This window comes from Podarcis bocagei (assembly GCF_964188305.1).
Source record: "Podarcis bocagei genome assembly, chromosome: 14".
Classification (NCBI taxonomy): Eukaryota; Metazoa; Chordata; class Lepidosauria; order Squamata; family Lacertidae; genus Podarcis; species Podarcis bocagei.
Genome location: NC_138139.1, coordinates 22,070,201 through 22,095,302, shown reverse-complemented (window position 1 = coordinate 22,095,302; position 25,102 = coordinate 22,070,201). Strand labels below are relative to the sequence as shown.

Genomic DNA, 25,102 nt, shown 5'->3' with positions numbered 1-25,102 from the left:
CCCAACTCTTACACGGGAAGATACCCGAAAACACCAAAACCTGCATTCCTGTACCCGTGAAAATCTACGAAAGCATATATATATATATATATATATATATATATATATATATATATATATGGAGGGGGGACAGAGGGAGCAGACTGCATGTGTAGGGAACACTGAGCTTTATTCCACATGCAGTCTGCTCCCTCTACCCCCCCTCCAAATATAGATAGATAGATAGATAGATGATAGATAGATAGATGATAGATAGATAGATAGATAGATAGATAGACAGATAGATAGTGCCATGACTCCAGACCACTTCAAAATTACATGGTGGTGTCTGAACTGTCTTTTTTTCTAAATAATAATAAAAAATGGGGACGCATTGAAATATGCAACAGCCCGATTTTCATCTTTAAGCGATTCAGTTCAGAAAAAGCTTTACCACTCCATTCTGAAGAATGCTATCTCTGCACATATACAAGTGTTTGAGTGAAAGAGTATACATTTGTTGATTTGTATCTCTCAAATATTGTGTACACAGGTACACAAGACTGTATGCTAGTTGAATGTTACATGTGAATAATAGTATGAGTGTACAGCTAAACCACCTTGAGTACACAGTTTGTACACTGTGAACACCTAATATACGTACCCTGACCTTAATGGAAAATACAGTGTTTTAGAGTGGGAAAGTTCTTTATCAAAAATCATGATGAAAATACCCCTTCTATTTTCTGTGTGGAGTGGAGACTCTGTATGGAAACCCTCGCCTCTTGCGAGTTTTCAGAAGTGTGCAGGAGTATTTGGTAACTAATCCCCCAAATTAATGAAGTGCTCAGAGGATTAGTGTCATTAAAGAGAGAAATTCACAGAAGGCCTCCATAATAAATACAAATAAAAATGAATTCTTGGCTTGGATTCTGCCGGTTTGGAAACTGCTTTTGCACTGCAGCCAGCCATCTGTGAATTCCACCACACAACTTGCCCTTGTGAGGGAATCACAGGCAACTCTCTCCATACCAGGTGGGATGCAGCAGTGGAGCTGGAGCTCTGCACTTGATGTAGCCATCATAGCATCCCAAGTTAGACGTTACATCAAACCATGGTTAATGGTTTAGTCTAAAGCTTAGTTTTGGTTTGACTGAGCAGTTTTGGCCATTTCACCTAAAGCTGGAGTGCAAAGCAAACCATGTGGCCATAAACCATGGTTTGCCATTACATCTGGAAGCTGAAACCATGGTTTGAGTTCCACGTGATAGTGGAGATTATTATTATTTATTCATTTTTATTTATGGTTAACATTTTTATCCCGCCCTTCTTTCCAATCAGAAGCATTATAGGTGTTAAACACAGGTCAAGTTATCTGGAAAGGGGAGGGGAATGCAGCGTTTTTCGGCGCCTTCAGATATGTTGTTATTATTATTACTACTACTACAGAGTTCCCTAGGAAGAAGGATAGACTGTTGGACCACTCTGGGAATTGTAGCTCTGTGACCAGAATGTGAGTCTTCCTAATAATTCTCAGCACCCTTAAACTACAGTGCCCAGGATTCTTTGGGGAGAAGCCAGGACTGTTTAAGTGGTATGATACACAAGATTGTATGGTTACCATAAGTTGTATTCCAGGCCTGAATGCACTTGGTTTGTTTTTTGTATTTTTCTTAAAAAACAATAAAATACTTTATTAAAAAAATAAAGTAGTATATTCAGCTACTTTAAATATACAGTGCAGGTGGGGTTTGGGTTTAAGCACATGTAACTAGAATAATCTTTTATTCTTTTTATTCCACTCTTTGTCCTGCCTCTATTTCTCTCCACTTCCTCTGTTTCACAAGCCCCTCAGGAAAGGGACCAGTACTTTTGTTCTTTGTAATGTACCATGTATTATAGATGGCCCAACAACCATACAGCTGTCAGATCATGTCTGTACTGGTTCACTAACTTTAAAGGGGCAAGGTGTGGATAGGGTTATGACCTTTTTTCTAGTGGGGGTTTCAGAGCCTCAAAGGCAGAAGCAGCTGCTGCCAGCACAAAAAGGAAGCAACCAGTCACTGGAGATCTGTCACAGGAACCAGAGTCTGCCTTCAAAGAGGCCACAATCTTCCTGGCACCTTGATGGCCCCAGGTGTTTTCCACTATAATTCTCATTGCCGGATTTACACACACGTTAAGCAAACAACATCTTAGGGCCTCAGAAGATGAGTGGCCTCTAAATATACAGTCGTACCTTGGATCTCAAACGCCTTGGCTCCTGAACAAATCGGCTCCTGAACGATCAAAACCCAGAAGGCAGTGTTCCGGTTTTCAAATGATTTTTCAGATGCCGAACGTTCGACGCAGCTTCCGATTGGCTGCAGGAGCTTCCTGCAGTCAATCAGAAGCCGCGCCTTGGTTTCCGGAACATTTTAGAAGTCGAAAGGATTCCGTTCAGCTTCCAAGGTACGACTGTATATATCATTTTAATACTCATTTTCAAGTTAAGATAATTGGCCAATTTTCTTTATAGAAATGGGGAAAGCAGACTCTGAAAGGACAAAAATATACTCAAAGGCTGCACAATTATTTCTCATATTAGCCCAAATTCCTGCTAGTGAAACATGGTCTCCCTCCCCACTCTTGCACGATCCCATCTTGCTCTGGCGGGTCAAAAGAGCCTCCAGAACAACATGTGGCGGGGAAGGAGAGGGGGGATTGTTTCGGCTAGCAAAGCAAAAACGCCTGCACTGATGGAACAATCATGTTAGCTCAAGGCTGAATTCCATCCATTCTTTTTATAAATCTGTGCAGAAAGGACTATAATCTATATCAAAATGTAATTTGGCAAAGTGCCCGTATGCTGTCATACAGCACAGGTGGCAGCTGGTGTTTGGTTCAGGTTAAGTGCAGACCGCACCCCTTAAAGCATTAAGTCAGTGTTAAAAAACAGGCCTACTTGTTTTCATTGCTGGCATCATAGCGCGGAGTTGGGTCTTCGTCATCCCCATTGACATCATAGCTTGCACGAGGGTCCTGAAAGAAACAGAGGGAGTTGTTCACGTTAGAAAAACTAAGAAGTGATTGCCAGGAACAAGCTTGTACCAGGACAAGAGACACTCTGGCAGGATAGAGGTTCTTACAAACAACACAGTTTATAGGATATAAATGTTATTAAATTAATTAAAAGTCACTATCAGTTGCAACAGATATTACTAGGCTATACAGTGGTACCTCGGGTTACATATGCTTCAGGTTACATATACTTCAGGTTACAGACTCCGCTAACCGAGAAATAATACCTCGGGTTAAGAACTTTACTTCAGGATGAGAACAGAAATCGTGCTCTGGCGGCGTGGTAGCACCAGGAGGCCCCATTAGCTAAAGTGGTGCTTCAGGTTAAGAACAGTTTCAGGTTAAGAATGGACCTCCAGAACGAATTAAGTACTTAACCTGATGTACCACTGTATGGGGCAAAAGGTTGGGCCTGATGTAAAGGTAGCTTCTTATGAGGTCCCCCATTCTGCCTCTTTTTCTGCCTGAAAAGGAAGCAAAACTCTAGGAGAAGGGTAGGGTTCCTGTGGCCCTCTAAATGTTGCTGAACTACAACTCCCACCACTCCTGAGAATTGGCTATGCTTGCTTGGGCTGACATGGACATCTCTGCTCTAGGTGATGAAGAGGGCTTGATCAGAAAGAAAGAAATTCAAGCGGGGCTTTTAAAGCACATTCGGCTCTCCAAACAATGCACAACAGCACTTTTAATGAAGAGCCCACAAGCCTCTTGAGGTGCCCCATTAACACTAATGAGAAACGCCAGGGATTCAATCTGATAACCGGGCATTCCTATTTTTTTACATTTCCTCATCTGAGGCTATAAGGAGCCAATAAGCATCAAGCAAATGTCAATTCCAGAGCGCTGACTTCATCGTGCTCTCACAGATGTCCAGCCCAATTCTAAAAGCAGGTAAGCATGCAAATTCAACAAAATGGTTTTTTTTTTTTGTTTTTTTTAAACCCAACTCTCCTCAGCGGCTTAGTTCACCTGACAGAATATTTTTTCTCCTTTATGGAAGCCAATAGACGATACAATGCATTTAGAGTATGGGTGGGAGGAAATTGTTTTGAGTTATTCATTTAGGGCTGTGGCATTTTATTTATTAAATTAGTTGGTTAGTTGATTTTTAAAAAAAAAATCCTGAAATGAGAATATGCTCTGGAGGGCCCATGTATAACACAGAGGCCTCTGAGCCACTCCCTTATTTTGTCCTTGGAGAGATACCTATCAGATGAATCTATGGCGTGACTGCATTTGGAATATTGTGTGCAGTCCTTGTTGCCTCATCTCAAGCAGGATATTGCAAAGTTGGAAAAGGTTCAGAAAAGAGCAACCAAAATGATCAACGAGGAAAGGCTGCAGCAACGGGGACTTTTTAGTTGAGAGGAAAGGTGAGCCAGAGGTGACATGACAGAAGCTTATAAAATAATGCACAGCGTGGAAAAAAAGTAGATAGAGAAAAGTTTTTCTTCCTCTCTCATAGCACTAGAATTTGTGGACATCCAATGAAGCTGTATGTTGGAAGATTTGGGACAGAGAAAAGGAAGCACTTCTTTGTGCAATGCATAGTTAAGCTATGGAACTTGCTCCCATGGCCAGCGATTTGGAGAGCTTTAAAAAAGGATCAGACAATTTCATGGAGGATAAAGCCATCAGTGGCTACAATGGCTATTCTCTGCTTCTGAATACCAGTTGCTGGAGGGTGCCTGGGAAGACCAACAGGGTTCCTTTCTTAATGCCCTTAAGTCAGTCTTTCTGATAATCTAGATCAGGGGTAGGCAACCTAAGGCCTGGAGGCCAGATGCGGCCCAATCGCCTTCTCAGTCTGGCCCACGGACGGTGCGGGAATCAGCGTGTAAAAGGACAGTAGAATGTGTCCTTTTATTTAAAATGCATCTCTGGGTTATTTGTGGGGCCTGCCTGGTGTTTTTACATGAGTAGAATGTGTGCTTTTATTTAAAATGCATCTCTGGGTTATTTGTAGGGCATAGGAATTCGGTTCATATATATTTTTCAAAATATAGTCCGGCCCCCCACAAGGTCCAAGGGACGGTGGACCGGCCCACGGCTAAAAAAGGTTGCTGACCCCTGATCTAGATGCTCCTCCCCGTCGGCCACGCTGGCTATGGCTGACGGGGGCTGGAGTCCAATAGCATTTGGAAGGCCACAGGTTCCCATGCCCTTGACTTATTCAAATATCATGGTTCTGATAACACCAAGGTTGCAGGTTCGATCCCTGGATGGGACAGCTGCGTATTCCTGCTTTGCAGGGGGTTGGAGGACGAGATGATCCACGGTGTCCCTTCCAACTTTACAGTTCTATGATTCTTTGTGGTCCATAGGCAGTCTGCTGTCAATGCAGAACATAACTGAATCAAAGCCCAAGGTTTTTTTTTCTGTTTTATTAAATTTGCTTAGTAACGTAACATTATTATATGTATTCTATAAAACAAAGAATACAAAACAAAATTCATTCATACTACAATGCATAACTACATAACATTAACATATATGGTTTTTGAAAAAAATTCAAAATATCATCCGGTTTACTTTTTTCCCCTCCCCTCCCCACTCCAGCCCTCGCCACCCCCGGTCAGGCCTTCCTTCTTCATATCTTTATCCATGTATACAGTCTGTTCATTCGAGTTTGTATGTTAGGGTTGGCTTCCCCTCTTTCTATCCAGTTCCTGTAAAATGCCCATTTATTTGTGATTCTTTGACATTTATTTTCCCATCTATCCTCTGCCACTATCTGTGCGAATATTTCTGATTGTACGTATTCAAAAACATAATCATTCCATTTCTCCATATTCCATTTGGCCTTTTCTTTCCATCCCAAAGCAATAACTGCCATTCCAGCTAAAATCAAATCAAAGCCCAAGTTACCAATTTCCACCTGAGGCCACCTTTGCTCAGAAGCACGTTCAGTGGGACTTACTTCCAAACACCATTGTACAGTGGTACCTCAGGTTACATTCGTTTTGGGTTACATACGCTTCAGGTTACAGACTCCGCTAACCCAGAAATAGTGCTTCAGGTTAAGAACTTTGCTTCAGGATGAGAACAGAAATCCGGCTCTGGCAGCGCGGCAGCAGCAGGAGGCCCCATTAGCTAAAGTGGTGCTTCAGGTTAAGAACAGTTTCAGGTTAAGTACAGACCTCCAGAACAAATTAAGTGCTTAACCTGAGGTACCACTGTATAGGAATGTGGTCTTGAGGGCTAGTGTAAAAGAGGTGATCCAAGGGTCTCCAGCTTTACTTACATAGTTCTGCACAAGATCAGGGTGGTGCTTCTCTATGCCATCGTCGAGAATGGTCACCACAACATCTTTGCCAGTATATCCTCTCTGCCAGGCTGCTAGGACGTTCATTTCTGACCTACAGTCGCTGTTGTTGTCTTCGCAGTGCTGAGGGCGAAGGCAGCAGTCGGTTAGCCGTTTCTTCCTCACACAGACCAGCAAGCAACACTCCGCACGACTAAACAAGCAAGTTTAAAAGCTAGGATAGGGGAAGGGCTGTAGCTCAGTGGTGGAGCATCAGCTTTGCACGCAGAAGCTCCCAGGCTCAACTCCTGGCATCTCCAGGTAGGGCTGGGAGAGAACCGTGTCTGAAAACCTGGAGAGCTGCTGCCAGTCAGTGTAGACAGTACTGAATCAGATGGAACAATGGTCTAACTCAGTGTAAGACAGCTTCCTGGGCAGAAAGCCAAATTCAGTGGATTGGTCCTTCTTGCCAAGGCTACCCCTAGAAGCTCAGGGGAGGTTTAAATGTCCCATCCAGCCTTGTGATGTGCTCTGTCCATCAATCAAAGTCAGCCTTGTAAACAGCAACTAGCCAAGTCTTCAAAACCAGCTGCTTAGGTTTTTAACTCGTAACCCAACTTAATGCACACAAATCTAAGCATTTTGAAGCATCTAAGATTAGATTTCACACCCTATTATTATATATAAGAAATACTATGAGCAAAATGGGAAATTGACGTGGGTCGACATTTACGTTACAATTATTTTTAATTTGTACGTAAGCCTGCTTACTATGTCGGTAGTTTTATTTGTTAGTTTTTCCCCTTTTTTATTTTTCTTCTTTGTATCTTTTCTAAAGGGCAAATCTGTATAAAGTGTGATATTGTATCAGGCTAAATTTATTGACTGCATTCTGCTGATCTAGAGTATTTTGTATACACTATCCTGATTTTCAATGAATAAAAAATATTTTTAAAGATAAATAGCCACTTTTTCTGGAATCAAGTAAGAATGAATAAACTGCCGTGTTAATGCAGCACAAACTGGGAAGAGGAGGTATAGAGTTGCAAGGGCCAGATACAGAAGCTCGGAGGGCCACGTTAGGACACACATTCACCCTCACAGTCTTGCCACTCCTGAAAAGCAGAGGAAGGGGGTGGAGGGAATGTGTGATTCTGTGATGCCAAAAGACTTTTACAAGATTCCCAAAATATGCATAATACGAAAACAAACACACACACACACAGAGTGAATGTATAGTTACCATGTACCACATTTCAGGCCAGAGTGGGTCATTGAAGGAAACAAAATGGTGGTCACGCCGAACGCGTCTTTTGACTCTTCGTTTAACTTCCTGTTGTTGCAGCCACCTTACCTAGAAAAAAAAATTTAAATAGCAGTGTTTCACAGGAATGCTTGGGTTTTTTTAACAGCAGCATCAATAAGAAAATATTTGTTTGCTTTGACATCTAAATCCCAGTTCTTGCCATATGGCTCACAAATTGCTTATTAACTCTGTTTGTACGACCAGCCAACAACATACGCTCACAAAGATTAAGAGAATAAATTGTAACATTAAAAATACAATAAAGGAAGCATTCAAATTGTTCTTTCTGGCAATTAAACAATAAGGCACAAATCAGAAAAATGGGATGCTCAGATTATGAAAACACATCATATCAAAAGAAGTTCCATTGAAATCAATGGCCTCTACATTAGGTCTACTCTGACTCTCACTAACGTTGTGTATCATCCAGGTTGTTGAAAGTAATAATATGCATACAAATGCACACAACCTTAAAACATCAACAATGAACCTAACAACCTAATATGCATCTTTTTTCACCCAACAAGCATTCAATACGAACTAACAACATTTTCTCCAATTGAATTAATCAGCATCTGTTGTTTTGAAACTTGACTTTGTCTAGATTTATAGGCTTTTTTTGTGTACAGTATGACGATTTTGCAAGCAAAATATATAGATATAATTTTGTTGCATTAATCTCCCTATCTTAATACTGTATTGTTCTTGGGAATAATTCGACCCAGGCTTTTCTCTATTCTGTTTGATTTAACTATTCTTGTACTCTTATGCTACGAGCAATAAACCTTCGAGAATTTTTTTTCCCTTTTAATGAACCTAACTAATTAACAAAGCCTAACTTATTCATGCCTACCCACAAGCCCTAACAGCACCAAAAACTGTTTGCTACTAATCTGTTCGAAACAACAAAAGAGGTCTGGTGGGCCTACTAGAGGTAGGGAATTCTACAAAAATTCGCCACAGAAAGTGCTCTCTTCCTTTGCTTTCATTGCCTGGAATGAAAACGCCTTTCCATTTTATTGAGGTGCCTATCTTAACCTCATCAGAATGACACTAGACATCAAGGCCATTTATCTAATTAAAAGCAGTTTCAAGCACATGAATAATTCCTCATCCTGTGAATATTGTTTTTCTAAGTAACCGTCTGCCTTTTTCTGGTTTTTGCCATTTTTTAATGGGTTTCTCTTCTTAAACCTAAACAAATCCCAGTACAAAGAAGCACCAACGTAATTCTTAGAGCAGTGTGTGCTTAGAGCCAAAACAAAAAACAAAACAAAAAAGCCTACTTCAAACACACGCCACAGAAGAAAAATGAAAGTCGGTTAAAAGGGCCTCAGTGAGTTTTGATAACAAAAGTCGAGATAAAAATTCTAGAATGCTCCCCTTTGCTCTCAAGTAGCTTTTGATAGAGCAGATGTTCCACAGCTGTACAGACCCCTCCACAGAACATTAACAAGATAAATTAGATTATAGGCATGCTGTATACCAAAAGTATGAGGTTTAAAGCAAATGTTTATTCATCGGAACAGATCGGAATTATAATACAACTCCACTGAATTAATGCAAACTTCCCTGCTCAAGTACATAAGAGAATTAATCCTCCACATCCCCAGCTTCTTACAAGGACAGTTTCATCAAGGAATGGAGTCATGAAAATCTGGGATTAGTCTCCAAGGTAGGAAGAATCCCCGAGGGGAGTCAAAGGATCTGAAGTGGATTCTCAGCAAGGGAGAACATTTCCGACACACGGATTAGCCTAAAGTTTCTGTAATAATAAATAGGAATCCCTGGGTGGGGGAAGGCCGGTTGTGACCTTTTGAAACGCAAGAGCTGAGAAACAACGTGAACCAGACATTTAATGTGCTCAACCAACTCTTGAGTTATTGTTTTAAAGGATTATCGGCACTTTCACCCCTTCAAGCCTCAGAAGCTTAGAAATATAAGAAACCTCAAAGGATTGATGGGGGGCGTTAAAAGCAGGGTTTGGGGGTTCTCTCTTATGTTGTTTAAGATGATGAGAATAATATAGTATTTCCATAATACACTTGTCTAGGTTATTTCCTGCCAAGACACACAGCTCCTGTCAAGCTGGGGAGCAGGATGGGACTGGGAAAATTGATGGTTAGTACAGTACAAAGCAAAGGCAGTCTGAAGTCTGCTAAAAGGCACTCACAATTGTCTAATTAATCAGGCCTAGCATACAAGCCTAACCCAGAAGGTTTTATCGGCAAGGAAAACCACTTGACCTATTAGGACTTACTGCTGTCCCCTTCTTCCATTTGGCCAGATGCGGTGGATACTTTACGTAAACCGTCTCTCAGCCCAACACCCCTTGGGTACCAGCTTCACAGATAGGGAGTGGGGTTCATGTCCAACAACAAAGCAGAGGCAGTGTGACGTAGTGGTTACAGTGATCGACTAGGACTAGGAAGATCCAGGTCCAAATCCCCAGTCAGCCATGAAGCCAACTGGGTGACACTGGGCTAGTCACTACCTTATAATACTAATAATATGAATACTACCACTGATAATAGTAATAATTCCAATTTTTTGTACCCTGCCCATATGACTGGGTTGCCCCAGCCACTCTGGGCTGCTTCCAGAAACATAATAAATTACAGAAACATAATAAAAACTTCCCACTACAGGGCTGCCTTCAGATGTCTTCTAAAGGTTGTATAGTTGTTAATCTCCTTGACATCTGATGGGAGGTCATTCCACAGGGCAGGTTCCACTACTGAAAAGGCCTTCCTCTGCCTGGTTCCCTGTAACCTCACTTCTCGCAGCGAGGGAACCACCAGAAGGCCCTCAGAGCTGGACCTCAGTGTCCAGGCTGAATGAGAGGGGCGGAGAGGCTCCTTCAGGTATACAGAGCTGAGGCCATTTAGAGCTTTAAAGGTCAGAACCAACACTTTGAATTGTGCTCAGAAACATACTGGGAGCCAATGTAGGTCTTTCAGGATGGGTTTTATATGGCTGTGGCAGCCGCTCCCAGTCACTGATCTGGCAGCCGCATTCTGGATTATAACCCCATAACCTAAGAAGCATCTCATAAGGTTGTTGAGAAGATAAACGTGAAGTTGAGGAGTTAAACTGTGTGCGCCACTCTGAGCTCCTTGGAGAAGAGGCAAGGTAAAAATGTAATACAGTGGTACCTCGGGTTACATATGCTTCAGGTTACAGACTTTGCTAACCCAGAAATAGTACCTCGGGTTAAGAACTATGCTTCAGGATGAGAACAGAAATCATGATCCGGCGGCGCGGCAGCAGCAAGAGGCCCCATTAGCTAAAGTGGTGCTTCAGGTTAAGAACAGTTTCAGGTTAAGAACGGACCTCCAGAACGAATTAAGTACTTAACCTGAGGTACCACTGTAAATAAATGCAGAACAAGAGATGGTGGCTTTGAATTTTGTTGTGTGTAAGGAAGACTGAGCAGGCCCACACTGACTGACAGTTACTGACAGCAGCGACAACCTCATATCTCCTCCTCAAAATGTCCCCCCCAAAAGACGAGCCTTGGCCAGACGCCTGAAGCTATAAAAAGGTGAGGCAAGATGCACCTCCATAGGGAGAGAGTTCCAGGGGAGGCTGGTGCCCATTGGGGCCGGTCGCCCATGAGGCAGGCTGAAGCAGCTGCCTTGGGTGGCAGAATCCCATGGGGCAGCGCAGGGGTGATGGAGGGGAGGATGTGAATCTGCAGGAGAAGGGGTAGCAGACCGTACAGACTTCTGCCCCCTGCGGCAAAGTGTAGATCCGACACTGCCTCCAGATGCATCCGTAGCGACGCCCACTGGGAAGTGAACGAAATCTTGCATGGCTAATTGCATTTTGCTAATTGGCATGCTGGTTTATTGGGCTACTTCCAACCCTGCCTAAATGTTGCAAGACGCAGGCCGAGACACGTATAAACCAGGAAAGTGATTCAATTCACTTGAGGGAAAACAACGAAAATGCCAAGCCAATCCAACCCAGAACCTTGACTAAAACTTCAGCCTAGTCATTAAAACAAGATGCCCTCATCATGATGTAATGCTAATGAAGGGTATCCCTTTGGGATGTCTTTATTTGTTATGGTTTTCCAACACAGAAGATGCAGCAGAATAGCATGTAGAATGATCATCCGATTTGATGCTTTTAGGCTTTTGCAATTCATTGCATGTAAATGACAAGGGAAAGATGGCTGTTTGGGCATTATTTTCTTCCCACAATTCTCCGGGGGGTGGGGAAAGGAAAAGGACACCAGTTCCACCCCCCACTCTCCTCACTAGGGATGCTGCAAAATTCCAATGGAAACAGGAATAGAAATTGCCAATGTTTGCAATTTTCGCCCCCATGTCCAGAACAAAAATTAATCCAGCAAATATGATCAGTTGTTGTCCCTTTCAGTCCACAAACAATCTGTTCACGGTGTTTTCTTTGCATTGACATGGATAGGGTAACATAATGATGTAATCTTGCCATGGCCAACAGCAGGACAAATAATGTAGCTTTTGGCAGAAGACTAAATGCAGTGGAACGAAAACAGCACTGAATCCAAAGACCACAAGGCGGGATGGAAAAACAATGCCTTATTACATCCTACTCTTCTTTTGGCTAAATTATTTGTACCCCGCCCATCTGACTGGGTTGCCACTCACCAGCTGAGATCATTACTAGAAAGAGCAATAATAGATAGCTCTTCCAGAAATGCTTCCATCTGCAAGCAAAGCTGACCCGTTGCATCATCTGGGGCCAGTGGTCATCTGGTATCCCATCATCTGGGTGGCCAATCCAGCGGGTCACTATAAGATCAGTTATAGAGGCAGGAAACTTTTTCTGGCCTGCAGGTCAGCTTCTTATCTCTCCACCCTTGGGGGTGGGGTCACAATTTACAGGTGCCTGAGGGCACAGCCAAACTGAGCAAGATTTTCTAGAACAAGTATGAGTGGAGGGTTCAATCCTGCTGGCTACAGGGAATGTGCTGGTGAAGCTGATGTCACCCAGCAGTGGACAGGTGGGCATGATTTATGGAAAATAGCTACATGGGCCAATTCGGGACCAATATTGACCTATGGTGTGTACAGGTTTACCACCCCTGCTCTAATAACTGATACCAGTATTTGCTTGCTTTCCTCTTCCCTCCTAGTTCCCTCTTCTTGAGAGCCAGTGTGGTGTAGTGGTTAAGAGCGATAGACTCGTAATCTGGGGAACCAGGTTCGCGTCTCCGCTCCTCCATATGCAGCTGCTGGGTGACCTTGGGCTAGTCACACTTCTCTGAAGTCTCTCAGCCCCACTCACCTCACAGAGTGTTTGTTGTGGGGGAGGAAGGGAAAGGAGAATGTTAGCCACCTTGAGACTCCTTCGGGTAGTGAAAAAGCGGGATATCAAATCCAAACTCTTCTTCCTTTTTCATCACGCCTGTCAGAAATCTGAAGGTTTTTGGTGCTTTTTAGCATTACGATCAGCTGCCCTGACAGATATCCCCAACTGTGTTTGCTTTCTGTGTCTACATGCAGTATTGCAACAGCTTGGCCCTACAATAGAACTTGTGGGATATAGATGCCGTGCCCCACCCTCAAAACTTGATTCAACTGACCTGGAAAAAAAGAAGTAAGTAGCACTAGAGACATTTCCTAATATTTTAAAGCTAACAAGTTCCACACATTTCTGAGAACATTTTCTCCTCCCTTCATCAAGGAAGTCTAGGTAAATTGAAAGAGACAAACTGCAAAGCTTGTGGGAAAAGCCACTTGATCTACCAAGTTTCATTGGCAAAAGATCGCCCAGTTCAGGGAGCCTCTGAAATAGGATACAGATTTATATAAAAACAAAAATAAACTTGAGAAGTTTTCAGCTATAAAAGCACCAAGTCACTTAGTTGACTAGGAGCTTTAAACTTTTAAAAACAACGCGTGCACCCCCCCCAAATCCTTAAGTTATGCAGTTCCATCTTTTCCAGTTAAATTCAAGGCGGCATGACTTGTTTAAAGGCTTGCTTTAGCACCACTATTAGCATATTCATGCATACACATTAGGTATACCAGTCAAGTAGCAAAACACTTCCCAAGTGATCTGCTAAGGGAGAACACCAAGGCATGGATTACGAATCCAGCCTAGCTCCAAGCACCCAAAATACAGTGGTGCTCTATTTTGCAGACTGTTAGGTTGCATACATACCATACATCTGAAGTGCATCCCCACCCCACCCCAAAAAAGGAATCCTGGAAACCGTAGTTTACCTCTCACAGAGCTACAATTCCCAGCACCCTTAAGAAATCACATTTCTCCATTATTCTTTTTTTTGGGGGGGGGGCGTCTTTAAATGTCTGGTATGCATGCCGTATTAATCAATACGACTAGGTAAATAGACTAAATTTTTAAAAAACCATTTGGTTTGCATCAAGTAGACTAATTTAAAATGTGTGCTTTTCCATTGCAGATATAGATTCATACCCTTCCCTCGCCCTAGCTCCCCTAGGGCTCGAAAACTTAATTAGAACACCAAAAAAACCACCAGCCATCCGTTTTTCTCGCAATTGGTGGGATGTTCAGACACTTGCAGTTTGTTTATTCTTGTTCTTTCTTCCACCACCACCCCCCAAATCCCACGCCATCGTCAACTATTATTGATGCAATATGGGTGCACATTCAAGAATTATCTACAGCTTGTTAGACAGTGAGCGAATAAGTTCAAATATTTGAACGGGAAGGCACATGGGTTGATTTGTTTGCTGTATGTGCACAGGTCTGGAAGCTACATTTGGCAATACGGAATTGGTCGGAGAGCACCATTCTCTGCTGTATTGTAGACCAGGAGCCTTCATAATCAGTGTTCCGCAGAATCAAAAAATCAAATGCAGTTTCGAAAGGTTCAGCCTGCCACCTTGGTTAAAAATGGGGCCCAGCCAGCACACAGGAACAAAATGCATTCTATATGACACTGTTTCAGGGTAGGCCCACTGTCTGTACACAAGTTTCATGCCCCCAGTTTTAATCATCCACTAAAATGGTTCTGGCCGAGAGGAAAGCTTTCCTTCTGCCAACTAAAAGGGCTTTTGTAGAGAGGAATGTCACCCCAAGGCAACTTACAGCACTGTACTACAAACTGAAGCAAATACAAATAAATGACGTAAAGTAAACCCCACATAAAGTTGCCCTGCAAAACCTAGGGGCCTACTGTTATCCCAATCTTATGGTCTAGCAAAACATCCGCCATTATGGTGGGTTAACCTTTCGTTTGACTTTCATTTGCACGGACTTCTGGAGAGTATAGTTTGCAGGCAGGCATATTGCAAGGATAGCCAAAGCAGTGCCCTCCAGAAGATACTGGACTACAACTCCCATCGTTCCTGACCACTGTCCATGTGAGGTGGGGCTTATGGGAGTTGGAGTCCAACATCACCTGGAGGGCACCATGTTGACTATCATTGGTGTAGCCCATCAAGGTTGACCCAATGATGACAAGATGGCATTTGCCTAAGGGGCTTCATAGGCAATATATTTGGGGATATATACCATCATCATTTCATGCTGCCTACCTTTAACTCTGGGATTATAGTAATCATATATTTAATCTTGCTGGTTTTAAGGACACATACCCACACACCCAAAAGCTAGTTAAATAAAAAAGGTGATTTCCCGCCAAGCATACTTTGGGCTTTCACCGAGTTCCCTTTGCCTTTTGTAACTTCCCCTTGCTAAAGCAAGACAAGCCTGCAAAGTAGACCTGACACCAGTAGCTTCCTGCTGTACCTTTGGATCCATTCTGAGGAAGTTGTGTGGGCCTCTGCTGCTGAACGTTGACCTTTTAATCGTCTTGCTGTGGTGAAAGTGGTAATAGTCTTCCAGGCTGCCAATCTGCAATGAGCGATATACAGAACAGGTGTCAGGACAGGAGGCAATGAGGACCATAAGGAACAGCTGCATGTTCTTGCATGTTCTTTCACAGCACACTAGAACCAGGAAGGAATGCAATTCAGTTCGGGCAGGAAAAGTTTCAACAAGCAACCAAAGATGCTCATTTCACACAGCTAAACCTCTTACGCATTTGGTCGCCAGGAGGCGTTCAAACAGCCTCTGCAGAGGTCAGACCAAGTGTCCATCTCTTCTTCCACCAGTGGCCAACTAGATACCACTAGGAAGCTCACAGGCAGAACAAGGTGAAGACAGCCCTTGCCAGCAGCTTACCCTCCAGAAAAGAGAATTCAGAGTTCAAGTGGGACCTTCAAAACATTGCAGGATGGGAAGCTCCTGTTCAGGGTATCAACTTTCCAAGCTTGGCTCCAGGAGACTCCATTCCATTCCCACTCCAACTCCATTTACCTCTCCCACCAATAGTCCATCAGCATTCCAAGGCCACTCAACAAGAACAATCCTTACTGGCTGCTTTTCCATTTTCCACACCTTTCAGTTTTCGCCTCTGAATTCTGCAAAACAATATCTCCCCCTTTTCTTTGTGGATGGCCTCATTTTGGCTACATAAGGATTAGGTAATTTTAACTAGCCACATTTTAGTGTTACATGCGCACCTCAAACTGTGGTTAACGTTAGCTACAGTTTATTGAAACAAGCCAGCTTCACAACTACAGTGGACTTTTTTCAAGCAGAACAGAATTAACATTAACCAGAGTTTGTCACGTGTAATTAATTAAACATCACACCCTGCCTTGCAGTCATGCCAAGGAGGAAGGAGGCAGAGTAGGCATGGTTTATCATCATATCAAAATGTGGGCAGTATCAAAGATGGGAGCAAAGGGATCTGGCTGAGCCCTGGTTCACTAAGGGCTCCTCCACACTTCCACTTGTCCCGCTACTTTCCCCAGGGGGAAAACCCACGTTTTAGTGCTGAATCGGAACAAATGGCAATCATGTTTTCCATGGATCACCATTTGTTCTGATTTAGCACCTGAATCTCAGGTTTTTCGGGGGGGAAATGGCATGGTGTGGCAAAGGCAGAACCACTCAGATCCATGCCTAGAAAGCATGGGGAAACTGCTCAGAAAACTACCGTAACCAGACTCATGCTTTCTAAGCTCAGGACAAAAGCAAATGTGTGCACAAGCCCTAAATCAGACCATTGTTTCATCTGGCTTGCTTTTGTTGGCACGGACTGGCATCTCTCTCCAAGGTTTCAGACTAAGGTATTGGAGAAGCTAGAGGGCTTCTGCATGCAACCTGGGGCATTCTGTATGCAAAGCACTGAGCTACACCTCTTCCAGAGCAGAATCTCAGTTGCATGACCCATCTGTCTCCACTTCTGGTTAAAGGCATATGTGAATGGATGAGCTCAGGGTCTCTTATCTCCTGCTCACCATATGGGCCAAAGATAAAATGTGAAAACTGCACTTCCGAAATGCATACGGCCTCCCCTCCACCCGCCTTAATAGCAACAGAATATGCCTGGTCCAAAACAGCCTCCAGAGTTCTTGGAACCAAAATCCTCAGGAAACCATCTGCCCTTCACAGGTGCACACACATCATGCAGGCGAAGAGCCGTGTGGCTGTGCCATGGCAGCAGCGCCTGCTGCACTTATTCTGACAAAATGTACAATGAAGTGCAGCATCTGGTGATGCTGCCAAGACGATGCTCAAGGTCTCCAGATACAGGCAGCTGCAAAAGTGACGGCTGCAATTTCCCTGCAAATGTCTCCTGGCGGGGAAACTTTGGCCCTCCAGATGCTGTTATCCTGGCTAGCACGGCCAATGGCTAGGAGTGATGGGATTTGTAGTCCAGCAACAACTGGAGAGTCCCAGGTTCCCCCGCCTTGGTTTAAGAGAATTAGTCTGCAATCCTATTCCAATCAGCTGGGAGCAAACCCCACTGAATTCAATAGGACCTACTTCTGAGTAGCCATGGTCGGGACTGTGCTGTAAATCACAAATTTAACTCAATGGGGAGAAAACCACTGGCACATGTCAGAATCAAGCCAAATACAGCCTCTTCCTTAAAAAATAAAAATCAAGTTGTTATGAGCCATCTTTCCCAGAGCTATCACTTGATTAAAGCCGTATTTGATGAATTCACTAAAGTGCCTATGATTAATTCTGCTTAAATCTGTATTGGAAGAAATAAACCAATACTGTAGTGCAGAAGAAGAGGAAAATACTTATTTTTCTATACTTATTTTTAGATATGCATGCATGTTGCAACAGGCTCCATTTCAGAAGACTGGCACCAACATTACAGTCTTTTCAGCGCCAAGGTAAGGCTTCCTTGTTTGCTCAGGCATGTTAAATCTTCATTTATATTGGCTTGGTTTGTACATCACGCAAAGCCAAACAGTGGCTTAGTGGGACATACAGAAGTATGCAGGCTCCCCAAGAGGAGCAAGGTTACAGCTTATGGTTAGTGAGGAAAGGGCTTAGCTGCAAGCCCTGGTTCAGAAAACAGGCTAAACCATGGGTAGGCAAACAAAGGCCGGGGGCCAGATCCGGCCCAATCGCCTTCTAAATCCAGCCCGCGTATGGTCCAGGAATCAGCGTGTTTTTACATGAGTAGAATGTGTCCTTTTATTTAAAATGCATCTCTGGGTTATTTGTGGGGCATAGGAATTTGTTCATCCCCCCCCCTCAAAATATAGTCCGGCCCCCCACAAGGTCTGAGGGACAGTGGACCAGCCCCCTGCTGAAAAAGTTTGCTGACCCCTGTGCTAAACCAAACCTTGGCTTAGCTCAGCACAGCAGCCTGTACACTCCCACAAACCCACTAAGTCAAGGATGGGAACCTCTGGGGTGGGGTGCAGGACATGGCCCTCCAGGACTCTCTATGAGCCCCTTAGGTCTCTCCCCGAGGTACACCCTCCATGCGCCCTGCTTCACATCCTCCTTGCGTGTTTTTGCCTGGCTGGAATGTGCCCCAGAAATGTTTGGGAAGCACGGACCCAGATGTTGCAATATTAGGCAACTAATGAATTATAAATTATAATCAATGAGAATTAAAATAAAATAAATAACCTTCAATGCATAATGTATATTTTACTGCGTGAATTGCTTCTCCAAGAACAATGCTATTTTGACTGATTTTTTTGTGACCGTATACATTTCTTTATAAGGTCCACAGTGGTTGAAATGCGCAAGTTTTGAGGTTTATGCCGTTGACTCTAATATAACATTGTCTCCTGCCTGTGTTGAATATTTGTAAATTTTTTCTGTTAATGACAGAGGGATCTTTTTTGTCTATAAAAAAATAAGAAAGAGTCAACGTATGATGTTTTGAACATATGGTGTGGATACTTAAATATTTACAGTAAAAGAGAAACTACCACTTTCTGAAGCAGCCTGTTTCTTACATTGGTATATCCAGTGCTTTTTTTCTTGGGGGACGCAAAAAGCACTGCATATATCCAATTGCTCTACTAAACATTGGAGCTCTAATCTTTTCACAACTCCAAAAAGGGAAATGAGGCAAATCAGACTGACAGCTGTTCTATTTTCATAAGAGACATTGTTCGCACCAGAATTATCCATCTCTTGGTTTGTTTTATTATTATTTTGCTACAGAGCAACCAGAAGGCTTCTGGCCCATGTAAAGTATGGTGTTCCTCCTTTAAGAAACCACATAAATATCAGAGACACCGGCCCAGATAGAAGACAATTCATATGTGCCAAGAACCATCACTATATAGTTTCAGAAGCAAGTTTTGCTCTTGCTTAGACTTAGCTTCTCCTCTCTGGAAAGTGGAGATTATAAATAAGAAACATCTATATTTAACCAGGAGGATAGGAAGCAATAAAAACCAAAATTAAAAAAGAGGTTTAGGAAAAACAAAGTGTACCAGTAACTTCAGATGGATCTATGAAGTTGCCTTACACCACATCAATCTTATAATCCATCCACCGAAGTCTTAACAATTCCAACCAGCAGTAAATTTCCAAAATCCCAGGCAGATTATGTTCAGCAACACTTCCACCCATCCAAAAGATGAACAATGGTTACAGAGGATGTGCTCCAAATGACTTGCCGAACTCATGAAGTCCTTTTCAGTGGCATCTATTTGGAGGGCATATCATTGTGCACTGACTTAAGTCCATTTGTATGGCATATACTTCTGCTGCAGGTCAAAACCAGGCCCCTTCTGCTGATCTAAACACCTGAAGGGGGTCTGTTGGGGAGGAGGTGGTCTTCCAGGTATCTGGGTCCGGAAGAAGAGGAGGAGTGGGTGGTGCGCAGGAACAAGGTGAGCCAAAACGGGACATCAGGGAATAGAATCAGAAGCCGGGGTGGCTTCTGTAAATCCAGGATGCCCCACTTAAAAAAAGGACAGTTGGGCTATTATGCTTAGGTCCTGCTTGTGGTTTTCCCAAAGGCATCTCATCGGCCACTGTGAGTACAGAATGCTGGACTAGATGCGCCACTGGCCTGATCTATTACCCACAACATCTAGGAGAGAATACCAGGGTCTACAGGAGGTGATCTAACTGAGGAACATTCACACAAGGAGCAACTGATCTAGTGGTTTTTAAGTACCGTATTTTTTGCTCTATAAGACTCACTTTTTCCCTCCTAAAAAGTAAGGGGAAATGTGTGTGCGTCTTATGGAGCGAATGCAGGCTGCGCAGTTATCCCAGAAGCCAGAACAGCAAAAGGGATCGCTGCTTTCGCTGCGCAGCGATCCCTCTTGTTGTTCTGGCTTCTGAGATTCAGAATTTTTTTTTTCTTGTTTTCCTCCTCCAAAAACTGGGTGCGTCTTATGGTCCGGTACGTCTTATAGAGCGAAAAATACGGTAAATAGCAGGTGCACATGCATACACAGAGAAAGAGAGAAAAAGAGAGAGTGAGAGAGAACATTGGACTGGGCCTTTGGTGCGAGTGCAGGTGAGCTTAACCCTTTGCCCTTGTTACGATGGCTGCGGCAAGGATCAGGTACTAAATGATAAGGAAAGTCCTCTCCCCAAGACCCTGGAAAGCTGCTGCCAGTCAGAGCAGACACCACTGAGCCTAATCAACAAGTAACATGACCTAGTTTAAGTCTGCATCCTATGCTCTTTCCTACACCTACTGGGAAACCCCAGTCATTGCGACAGAACTTGCAACTCTAAAGCCTCTCTCCAACTTGCCAGCTTTGTACGTCACAACTGGGTTTCCAGTAGCCTTCGCCCTTCCCAACATGTCTCTGCATGTTTCCCAGCACCACTTCTACCGGTATTGCAATGACGTTTTGGTGGACTGCCATTTCAGCCACGTGCAGCAGCTGTGACTGGCATAACTTGTTTATGCCTTGCACCAACTTAGCACCATGTTTTGTAAAGCTACGATAAATCTGTGCATTTCTGTTTTGTTTTTTTTTATAAAATTTTTATTGGTTTTACAAAGTTTTTTAAAGACAAACAAACACCTAAAAAGACATACAAACACGTATAATTTCATAACATTTTTTCATAAACCTCTTTTCCGGGACTCCCCCATACCCCCCCTTTCTGCATTCCAATGTCCATAATTTTTTAGCAACTTCTAAGTATTCCTTTCCAACCTCTGTCATCTTAATCTTTTCTATAGTCTGTTCTTATGTCACTTATAAATCTGTGCATTTCTGTTAGCAAGATTTTGCCAGGTCGTTTTGTTTACTCCTGCCTTTGCTATCATCAGCTACATGTTTTCATCACCCTCTTTCGATTATGCCATAGATCAGAGGGGCCTAACCTCTTTGGCCCAAGAATTGTGCTGAATCCTCTAATGGCTGCATACTATTCAAACCACAAGCTTGCCACACATAGAGCACATGGGCACACAGAGACTACCTTACCCTATCATCCCCACTCAGATCTAGTGTTCTAGCATGGATGGGGGCAGTGGGACTTATGGAAAGCCTTTCAAGGTCCACCCCACCCCACCCTTTCAAACTTCTCAGGAATAGAAAAAAATAACCCCAAGCCCCAGAAGCAGATCAGAGGGACAAAAAAACCTTTTAAGGTCTCTCTTCCCAGCCCAGCACCGCCATCACCTCACCTTTTACCAGTGGCAAAATTGACACTGAAAGGGGGACCTCTAACCCTCTTTTCACTAGCCAGTGTGGTGTAGTGGTTGAGAGCGGTAGACTCCTAATCTGGGGAACCGGGTTCGCGTCTCCGCTCCTCCACATGCAGCTGCTGGGTGACCTTGGGCTAGTCACACTTCTCTGAAGTCTCTCAGCCCCACTCACCTCACAGAGTGTTTGTTGTGGGGGAGGAAGGGAAAGGAGAATGTTAGCCGCTTTGAGACTCCTGAAGGGGAGTGAAAGGCGGGATATCAAATCCAAACTCTTCTTCTTTGCAAACAGATTAAAGCAACCCAGAAACAAGGTGCTCTGATTTGGTCTGATGTTTCCGGCGCAGCGGCAGCAGGAGGCCCCATTAGCTAAAGTGGTGCTTCAGGTTAAGAACAGTTTCAGGTTAAGAACGGACCTCTGGAATGAATTAAGTACTTAACCCGAGGTACCACTGTACAGTGGTACCTCAGGTTACAAATGCTTCGGGTTACAAACTCCGCGAACCTGGAAGTAATTGCTCCAGGTTGCAAACTTTGCCCCAGGATGAGAACGGAAATCACGCGCCGGCAGTGGGAAGCCCTATTAGCGAAAGCGTGCCTCAGGTTAAGAACGGTTTCAGGTTAAGAATGAACCTCTGGAGCAATTAAGTTCGTAACCCAAGGTACCACTGTATAAAATTATTATTATGATCGATGCATTGATCCACATGTCGTCTTTCAGCTAGATCTACCGTTTTCTATGCACATACGTGGACAAATGATATGGAGTGCTCCCTTACCTTCTTTTGCAGTGACTTAAGCTGTGTCTTCCACTGTACATAACAGAACTTGCACATCATTTTCTTAAAACTGAAGCCTCTGTGTTTTCAGTGTTCCGAAATGCTTAGCTTTGGAACTCAGGGTGACTAAAAAGGTCCCCTTTCACACTGATGGGATGGCTCTAGGATGCTGGATACACAGACCCAGCTGCAGAAATAGTAACAGGACTTTGATGCCCCCCTCTCACAATCTTGGACCATTACACAACTGGGCTCGCCATCCCGATACAGATATTACAGTTTGCGTGTGCATGTGCAAACTGCATTAAATATCTGACCAAACTACGTCAGATGTTTGCAATTCAAATGCATCTCTCTCCAGCATCTATCTCCAATCCCCATTGCTGGGTAGCATTTTTTCCCTTTCCTGCAGTATTCTCCCCCTCCCCCCTGCTGTTAAGAGTTTACATTTTCCAGTCTTTATTATGTTCATTTAGTTCTAACCTCTAAATCTATTACTAATCTGCAACCCCTGGGGTCTTCATTTTTAGTATAAATTAAATTCATAAACAAGCAAGGCAAAGGAAGCACTCACATTCCCCGCCACCCGCGAAGAGCTACGCAGTCCCCTGTGTTTGTCATTTGTAAAATCTAAACGCAAGGTTTGAAATGCACCACTAGTGAAAGAGCAGAGGAAAACAAGCAGCTGTTGGGGCAGAAGAGGGAAAGGAATTCAAGGCCAAAACCAAAAAGCAAAAGAAAGAAAAGAGAAACCAAGTTAAGCTATGGAAATACAGTTTCCTTCAGGCAAAGGATGTCTTCTCTTGGCCTAGCGAGCAGGCGAAATCTTCCAAGGAAGATTTCTTGCCGGTCCAGGAAGACGTATCTGGGAAGTTATCCCAGTTTGAATGGCAAGATTCACTTCCAAAATCTGTCTAGGAAGCTTCTTGCTTGATTTCCTCTGGAATGTCCCCTTATCTTACAATCAGGTGTGGGAAACCGTGGGCCCGAATGCGGCCCTTCAGGCCTCTCTCTGTGGCCCTTGAAATTTTTCTGGCCACATCCTTCATTGGCTCTGATTTGCACTCTTTTCAAGTGCTTTTACCTGGCTGGAATGTGCCCCAGAATGTTGATAATGGCTTTGGCTTGTCTGGATGCTCGGCAAAGAGCTAGGATGGTGTAGTGGTTAGAGCGCTGGACTAGGCCCTGATCTGGGAGACTAAAGTTCCAATCTCTGCTTAGCCATGGAACTCATGGTGTGATCTTGGACCTCTCCTGTCTGTTCCCTGCTCAGATATTAAATAACAAGCTGTCCTATACCTAGTCAAATTATTTGTCTCTGTAGTTCACTGTTGTCTGCTCCACAGCAGCTCTCTAGCAGACCCTCCAAGTGTCTCTATTATACAGGGATGGTACCGGATTTACAGAAGCTATCCCAGTGTTTTATCTGATCCTGGAATATCCCGCTTTTCGTTTAGGATGTCCCTATTTTCATTGGAGAAATGTTGGAGGGTATGCAGTTATCTGACCCCCAAGCCATCTGAAGGCAGCCTTGTATAAGGAAGTTTTTTTAAAAATGTTTCATGTTTTATTATCCTTTTATTTTGCTGGAAGCCACCCAGAGTGGCTGAGGCAACCCAGTCAGATGGGCGGGGTATAAACAGTAAAATTATGATGATGATGATGGAATAGGACATCTCTATTTTCATCAGAGAAATGTTGGAGGGCATGCTCTAGTGTTTCAGATACAGTGGAACCTCAGTTTTCGAACGTCTCGACTGCTGAATGTTTCAGAAGTCAAACATCGAAAGCTCATAAGTAAATGCTTCCATTTTCGAACGCACCTCGGAAGTCAAACGGGCATTTCTCAATTTTCCATTAACTTTGCAGACTGCCCTTTCCGCCTCGGTTGTTGAATGTCTTGGAAGTTCAACGGTCTTCCAGAACGGATTATGTTCGACAACCAAGGTTTCACTGTAGTCTTACCAAATCCCACCTAGAGATGCTGGGGATTGAACATGCAACTTTCTGCGTGCAAGGCTCTATGTAGCTTTATCAATAGGGCCACATCTGCACCATATATTTAAAGCACTATGGTACCACTTTAAACAGTCATGGCTTCAGCCAAAGAATCCTAGGAGCTGTACCTTGTTAAGGGTGCTGAGAGTTGTTACAGGGTGGAATTACCAGAGTGGTGTATCAGTCCTTCTTCCCAGGTGTCATATATTCATTCAAATGTGTGTGTGTGTGTGTGTGTGCGCGCGCACACACATTCTCATATATATATATATATATATATATATATATATATATATATATATATACACACACACACACAGAGAGAGAGAGAGAGAGAGAGAGGGAGAGAGAGGGAGAGAAAGAGAGAGATACATGCAAGAATGATACTAGGGGAAATTGCTCCACACAAAATTTGTACATTAAGTATAATCACATGTAAGAATGTGGCTATTATTTACACTAAATTCACACTAAAAGGCTAGTGAATTTTCATGACATCTTTTTTTATTAAGCACACTGATGCAGAAATGTGGAGAATTGAACTTAATAGTAGAAAAATGAGAAACCGCAAGAAACCAAAATTAATTAGCTCATCCCTAATTATCACAGGCTCTTGCAAATGCCATATGAAATCTGATATTATTAAAGTGCACAGAAGCATACCCGTCCAATGCACAAAGATTAGGGCCATGAGAATTTAGATACATTTAGTTGGTTTTAGGAAACAGTTTTTGAACACATATGAAGCTGCGTACATCTAGCCATGGGAAGAAGCAGCTGTGGCCCAACAGAGG

General features: G+C 43.3%; 1 protein-coding gene and 1 long non-coding RNA gene across 5 annotated transcripts in view; one reads left to right on the top strand and one right to left on the bottom strand.

Annotated features, from left to right (window-relative positions):
• Positions 1–25,102, bottom strand: part of PCSK6 (proprotein convertase subtilisin/kexin type 6) — a 118,971-nt gene that overhangs the window by 64,405 nt on the left and 29,464 nt on the right. For all 4 annotated transcript variants that reach the window (XM_081171097.1, XM_081171098.1, XM_081171100.1 and 1 more), the window contains 4 exons: positions 15,321–15,425; positions 7,527–7,637; positions 6,284–6,427; positions 2,924–3,000 (listed from right to left, as the gene is read on the bottom strand). In XM_081171097.1, the coding sequence (XP_081027223.1) occupies positions 2,924–3,000; positions 6,284–6,427; positions 7,527–7,637; positions 15,321–15,425 (437 nt within the window). The remainder of the gene's footprint in view (positions 1–2,923; positions 3,001–6,283; positions 6,428–7,526; positions 7,638–15,320; positions 15,426–25,102) is intronic.
• Positions 10,731–20,027, top strand: LOC308573932. The gene is made up of 4 exons (XR_014002254.1): positions 10,731–11,133; positions 13,085–13,178; positions 17,699–17,770; positions 19,874–20,027. It is a non-coding gene; the product is annotated as an uncharacterized lncRNA (long non-coding RNA).